A 7,636-nucleotide genomic window follows, 5' to 3' on the forward strand; every position below is an offset into this window, starting at 1 on the left:
AGTTTTCCTGCTGAAAAAACAAGACATTGTTCTACCAGAGTGTCAGCCTGACTTTACCTATTAAACTGATGCTGGTTAAAAGGTGGAATCTCTCCTCCAGCTCAGATCTCTGAAGCGTGACAAAGGACGTCCAGAGAGGCTCAGCTGTTCTGTAATGTGTAACTAATCAAAAACGCCTGGAGGCAAAGGTTGGTTTACTTTTTAACAGCTTTGCCTTTTATTTGAATAGCAACTTGTCACCACAGCGATCCCTCAAATGCAGCGTTTCACTCTCAAGTGTTTTGGTGCCAAATTCAATAGAAGCACAAATAGTTGAGATGTAGAGTAAATGTGCTGTGTTTCATCAGGAGTCCAGGTGGAGATAAGCAGTGAGGAGGGGATGAATGCATGGATTTAATATTCAAGAGAAACCCTGTTTCTCCATCAGACCACAGGAGGGCGCTCTCCTCCTTCAATGGAAGATATTTAAAGACACGCTCAGATTTCTGCAGAAAATGGAAACAAAAGGAAAACACAAGACCAGAAAAGCTCCACACTCACCTTTACAGTCAGCTCTTTCCAAGTGACGATGCTGTAGTTCTGTATTGCACATTTGGAAATGTCAGCACCTCATGATTTGACCTTTATTACCCCTCAGTGCCTCGAAAACAAAGGTTTGTTTGCATCAGTAATATCTTTAACACAACAGTAAGAAGCTGATCTATAAAAAGCAAAAGTGAAAAAAAAATTTGGCAGCAAGGACACCAGAAAAAACACATTGACAATCAGAAATGTTCATTAACTGTGACGATAATGTCAAATATCTGTAATATAATCATAGCTTCAACTGATTTAAATACAGCAAAACTGTGTCATTTTATGCTCGCATATTGTAAAATAAATGCTTTTTGTAAATAATACAGATTTTTAATGTGAGTATTCATGTAATTTGTAAATTAACGAAGGTCTATCGAAAATAAAAGGTGCCATAATTTGCCTCCATTTGCATGCATTCAAATTAAAATGCTGTCTTTTGTGCTGTCAAAAGCTGCTTTGATGAAACATTTTCCATCGCTCAAATTACAACACGTTTTATCTTCTTAGAAGTCGAAAAAGTGCCGCTTTTTGCATTGTTCAAATTACACCGTCGCTTTTTATGCTGTCAAAAGCTGACAAACGGCTGCTTCTTGTGGAACTCCGATAACAATGCTGCTTTTTACACCACTGAAACCAAATTACAATGACTTTATATGCCATCAAAGCTGGTGTAAATCAGATTTTTAAGCTGCCCTACAAGACTGGTCTTTTGATGCCACCGTAAGCAGTCAAAACATCTTGTTTAATTTTATCAAGGACAGATTTTTACGACCTCAAAAGCAGAAAAGTGTTTACACCCCAACAGTGAGATGCATTAAGAAGCTGCTTTTAATGCCCTTTAATCCCCCTTCGTTATGTCGGTTTGTTTGATGTTTTTCTGCAATGAGCACTTCCACTGGTGCTGGAAATGGTGCTGCTTTTAATATCAATAATTTAAAAACACCAAAAAATTAAAGGGCCACACACAAAATCTTATGCTACAGGATGGTTACAATAACATCTTAAATCATCAAAAGATGGTATAATCTGATTTTTATGCTGCCCTACAAGGCATTAACTACTGTTTTTATGGTATCAAGGGCCACTTTTTACAAGGTTAAAAGCTCCAATTACAATGCTACCTTTTGACACCATCAAAAGCAGGAAAAATAATCCAGTTTACTTACATTATTTTACTTTTACCGCTGACAAAAACTGGTTAGTTATGCCAGTTTTTATGCTGTTTTGTTGCAGAGCAATGAGCACCTCCACTGGTGCCAGAAAAAGCATCATTTAAGCTTTTAATGGCATAAAAACGGTCTGATTTTGATTTGAACAGAAACAGAAGTGGCACTTTTAGCTTTCCATACGGTCCAGCCTCCCCAATCAACCAATACTGAGACAAATTACAAGGCCACAGACATTAAGGTGGAGTTAAATCTCCACCTTAATGTAATTTAAAATGTAATATTGACAATTCAAAAAATAGAAGTTAGTGCAACGAGTCCACATATAAAATCTTACGATTCAGGATATATACAATAACTTTTTACACAAAAGTGGTATAAATCAGATTTTTATGTTGCCCTACAAGACTGCTTTTTGATGCCATCGACAGCTGACATTAATACCTCTTTTTAAGAAATCAAGGGCCACTTTATATGATGTTAAAAGCAGCATTTTTGCTTAAAATTTTTAACTTTTTACTTTTAGTGCTGTCAAAAACTGGTTTATACGCCAGTGTTTAAGTTGTTTTGCTGCAGAGCAACGAGCACCTCTACCTCCAAAGCGTAATTTTTTAAAGCTTTTAATGGTGTAAAACTTGCTGATTTTGATTTAAATTACTTGCAAAATGGGGCACTTTTTGCTTTCCATACAACCCCAATCAACCAATAGTGAGACAAATTACAAGGCCACACACATAAAAGTGGAGTTAAATCCCAACCTTAATGTAATTTAAAATGTAATATCGACAATTTAAAAAGCAGAAGTTGGTACAAACGTTCCAGATTTTTAAATAATAAAAATAAATCAAGGGTCAGATTAAAAATCTTATTTTAAAAGATCATGTAGATCCTCGTGTTTGTCATGGCCGCAAAACCAAATGCTAAAAGTGATTTTAAAAAAGTGCTTTACACTGCAGGAGGATGGAGGACGTGTGCGTTCCTGTGCCCCCCCTCCCTGTGCGTAATGGTCTCAGCCCGGACACCCCTGCGCCAATAGTCCGTCTCCATCACCACGTACGAGCTCTTATTTTGAAAAGCCACAACGCACTCTCTGCGTCGGGCTTGTCGCAGGTTTCTGTTGCTCCATCCGAGCATCTGCTGATCCTCCAGGGCGACGGACACGGCCGGTCCAGCCCTGGTGCACCACCACCACCACCACCACCGGCGGCGGCGGCGGCGGCGCGGGGCTCGCCTCTTCACCGGAGATGGCATCTCTCGGCGCGGGGCTGCATCTGATCCGGCGGCGGGGAGCGGGCAGGAGCTCCGCGGTGGAGAGGAGGAATCTGCTCACGGTGTGCAGGTGGGAATCCCTCATGCTGCTCTCGGAGAGCGTCTGCAGCCGGATTCATGACGGCAGATTCGTTTATTCATAAATTGAGCGAGGTTACGGGGAGCAGGATTAAAGCCCTGCTGCAGCTTTGATCGGAAACAACGTGATGAAAACAAAGTCAGTCAGTCTGCTGCACGAGTTAAGATCAAATATGAAGCAGGAGGTCTCAGGTAAATGTCTGCTTTCATGCTTTTATCGCAGATCTTTGTCAATCAGTCAGCCACACGCCCACCAGCAGCAGCAGCAGCAGCAGCAGCAGCCTCCATCAAACATTCATGCCTTCACATTTCAGCTTTAATCACCTTCACGTTCAATTCAGTGGAGGATTAAAGGCTGCAATTCAGAAACCATGAGTCATAACTCCCACCTCCTGAACACAGTTTGGAAATGTGCAATATGTGTTAACCTTGAAGCCACAAACACTCTGACAGGAGTCTGATTTAACCGTTTTAAAGCATCCTTTTCTGCAAAATATCCCTAAAACCAATCCAGAGGGAGTGAAGTTGGGGCCTTAAGTGTATTTATTGTTTATAAAATACAGAAAACTGTGAGATAGATGCGGTTAAGCCGTGCTAGATTGTGATTTATAGTGAATTTTTACTGATCAATTTGGTGTCTTCTGACTGGAAATGACACAAACAAGCGACAAAAGACAGCAAGAGGTTGTGTTGATGAACTTCATGTCACATGCTCCAGGTAATGTCTCCCACATTCTAAAGAAATGACAGTAAGACACTATGTTAGAGATGATTAAAATGAATTTAAACTAAAAAAAAACAAAAAAAACATCCAAAATGATGCAAGCAAGTGAGAAAAGACAGTAAGATGTTCTGCTTCAATGTTTTTATTGCCTTTTTTAAATAAGAATGTCGATGTTAGAGATGTTAATGGTGAACATTGACTAAAAATGTCACGTCCAGAATCGTTTGTACCCTGAAAATTGTGCAAAATTTTGAGAAAAAGCAGCTCCTATCTCATGTCACATGCTCCCGGTAGTTTTTTCCACATTTTACAGTGACTTGGGGTGAATTTTTGTTGGACCAGCTGGTTTCTTCTGGCTGGAAATGACATAAAGAAGCAACAACAACAAAAAAAAACCTCATCCGAAATGATTTAAAATGATGCAAACAAGTGAGAAAAGTCAGTGAGATGTTGTGCTTCTATGTTTTTATTGATATTTTTTATTAGGAATGTCAACTGATGTGGAGGAAATAAAGATTTTAACACTGATTACTGAGAAGTTTTTAATAATTCTGGATGAAAAATAGTTAAAATTGCGTATTGAACATCTTTAAAACAAAGTCTTGCTGTGTTTTCTAGCCAGAAAACACCAATTGGTCAATAAGAAATCACTATAAATCAAAATCTAGCATGGTTTAACTGCATGTATCTCACAGTTTTCTGTATTTTATAATCAATGAATGCACTGAAGGCACCAAGTTCTCTCCCTCGGGGTTGTTTTCAGGGATTATTTGCAAAAAAAAAAACATCCAGAAGAAGCCTTTTGGTCAAATAAAGAATCCATATAAATCAAAATCAGGCCTGGAGGTTGTTTGTTGTGCACTTTGGTGTCTCCGTGGGCTGCAGTGGGAATCTCTCTGCTCTGGGTATTGATCTGCGGTCGGTTCGGTACTTGCTGGCAGATGTCAGTTACTAACCGTCGGTCCCTGTGGTGCGTTTGGAGGCACAGGAGCACATCGGGTCAGATAGAAAACAAGGATGACGGAGGTTTGCAGGGAGATCTGAGTGCTAAGTCGCCACCTGCTCCAGCTGCTGCTCCGCTCGGCCTTTTTTTCTCCTTCATGGGAACGAGTTTGTCAAATTGAGAGAGGCAGCTGAGAGGACGGGCAGGTGTTTGTGTGTCTCCGTCCATTAACGTCTCAGGAAACAGATGAATGAAGGGAGATGATTGGATTCAGGTGTTGAGGACGGATGAAGAGAAGACGGAGTATCTCACTTTACTTGCATTAAGGTGGTCAGAACCATCTTTTTCTACACTCTGAGACAGATTGCTTTGTTTGGTTCACACAATTTCATCAGAAATGACTAATCGATAGCAATATTCTCTGGTCTCAGCTTTGCACAAATGAACTTTGTGAGCTTTTCTTTGATATAAATGAAAGTAAACGTAATATTTTTAGCATTTGAGGACTGTCAGTTGGATAAAACAAGCAATTTTAAAGTCACATTGAATTTTGGAAGTTTTTTAAATTGCTGTTTAGTTTTTTTTTTAAATTATTTTATCAACAAAATTAATTTTCAAGAAGAAAATAAACAGACTGACTGGAGTTTGCAGCCATTATACATCATAAAAAGTGATTCAGGAGACACGTTCACATCACCTAATTAAATGCCTGCTTGCAAGAGTTTTAAAAAAAATAATCTAATTTGTTGATTTAGTGAAACTTTTTAGGTGTCAGATTGATCTTGTTCCACTCTCTAAACCAGAAAAACACACTAGTTTAACATAATTTAAGGAAAAATGATGGATATTCTCTGGTCCCAGCTTTGCACATTATGAAGATTTTTGAGCTTTTCTTTGTCAGGTATGCGAGTAACTTTAATTTCAATTTTGAAGCTGCACTGGTGTCTAGAAAAGCAACTCCAGAGAACTTTTCCTGCCACCTAATTAATTGCATGGTTGCAAGATAATGAAAAGAAAAATTATTTTAGATAAACTGTATAAGTTGCAAACATTATTTAGGTGTGTTGTGTTGACGTAATAATGTTGCATCAACTTCAAATTATGTGTAATTTAATCTCAAAAGTCTGCGTTTAAAACTAAATTCAAGTTGAGTTAACTTGTTTTCTCAATTAGGTTTTTGTGTAAAAAGTGCTTAAAAAGTCCTGTTAAAAATTGTGGAAATAATTTTTTTTATGAGTAATTAACTTAAAAACTTGAGTTTGTGCCACCAATCATCAAATATGGTAGTAAATAAGGTGATAGCTCTGATTAAAAAAACAATATAGAATTCCTCTAAATCAGTGTAGTTTCAAGGTTGAACATTAAAACTATTGACGCAAACTGTTGTGGAATTTTAGTTGAGCTTTTTTCCTCCAGAGATCTTCGGTATCAGATCGTTATTTAAACTAAATCCATGAATGTTCATGTGACTATAAAAACATGTTTTCTAGTCATACTACGGAGCCACTGTTAGAGACTTTCAACAAAACTCTACACTTGCTAAAGAAAAGATGCCGGTTTTATTTTTAATCCAATTTTCTAGATTTTGTTTTTGTGGCTTCGTCGCTGCAGTGCAGAGATCTGGCACAGAGCAAAAATAAATAACGGAAAGTAATTTAATTATCCGCTCTGAACACCGAGCAGCTGTGACTGAGGCACCGGATTCATTTCCCGTCAGATATCCTGCACTCCTGTCACATTTTTACTCACTGTGGGCTCAATTTTCACTGGAACATGAAGTCCTGCACCTCTGTGGAAACAGAACAAGCACGATGAGAAGGAAAGAGAACTCACTAATTTTTTCTGTACAGTGTGACACAGTTATGATGCCAAAAGTCATAAGAAGAAGGAAAAAAGTTGAATTTTTTTGATTATTTATTTTACGAAAATTGCACAAATGTCCGAATGTTTTCCCAGCTGTGTTAGAGACACTGGCAAAAAAGGTGACTGTATGTGCAATAGCTATGTATTGATCTCCATCTTTAATTAGTTTCCTTACTTGCCACATCTCTGCTGTGAGTGAACACCGCCTGCAGTTCAGCTGAAAAGTCTCTGAATTTTTGTCATGTGTCTGTTCGTAGCAGCTGAGTCACTGATGGCTTCATAGTTGCACAAATGAGTGCAGAATTGTTTGTTTTTTAGAGAATCTAGTGATTGCAAATTGGTCATTTTTGGCAAATTTTTTGAAACGAGACGTGTAGAATAAAGTGATTTTGACGAAATGTCACGACTTCAAGCACAGATTTGCTTAATTCCAAACAAACCATTTGCCTGATGAAGGCTGAGCACAGAAATGATGCAAATTAACGGATGTTTGCAGCTTCGACAGAGCAGAATTCTGACTTTTTGAGCTGCTCGTCTGTCTCCTGTCTCCTTCTGTCATTAAGCAGATGTGCAAAGAGTTTATTTGTCTTGAGTCATGAGTGTCAATTAGAAGGACGTTTGAATTTAAAGTCATGTGTCTGCTCGGAGCAGCATCCTAACTTGTCGTGACTGCTGCTGAAAATGACACTTTATTTAATAGAAACTTTCTTATTCTTATATCCAATAATTAAGATGCTTCAGCTTTAGTTGCAGTATTTCTCTATGCATATGTTTAATTTATTTTGGCTCACATGCTGGCTGCTGGTTGCTTTCTAGTGTTCCACTCAGCATGTTATATTTAACCGTGCTGCACATACACACTCAGGTGTTTTCGCTCATTCTGCCTGAGTGGAGCGTTTCTCAGGTTGATACTGGGACAGATCTGGAAGCGATGCTGGGAGTGCGTCCGTTTTACTGGAAGCTGCAGGACGTGTGTATGTGAGTCAGCATCTTCAGGAATCAAAACGATGCTGTAAT

At 38.6% G+C, this 7,636-nt stretch overlaps 1 protein-coding gene across 1 annotated transcript in view; it reads left to right on the top strand.

Moving 5' to 3' along the window:
* Positions 1 to 2,986: 2,986 nt before the first annotated feature.
* The window catches only part of rundc3b (RUN domain containing 3b), a 23,883-nt gene continuing 19,233 nt past the window's right edge, over positions 2,987 to 7,636 (top strand). Inside the window, exon 1 of the mRNA XM_008299564.1 lies at positions 2,987 to 3,081. Within this exon, the coding sequence (XP_008297786.1) occupies positions 2,987 to 3,081 (95 nt within the window). The remainder of the gene's footprint in view (positions 3,082 to 7,636) is intronic.

This window comes from Stegastes partitus, unplaced genomic scaffold, assembly GCF_000690725.1.
Source record: "Stegastes partitus isolate 25-593 unplaced genomic scaffold, Stegastes_partitus-1.0.2 Scaffold1432, whole genome shotgun sequence".
Classification (NCBI taxonomy): domain Eukaryota; kingdom Metazoa; phylum Chordata; class Actinopteri; family Pomacentridae; genus Stegastes; species Stegastes partitus.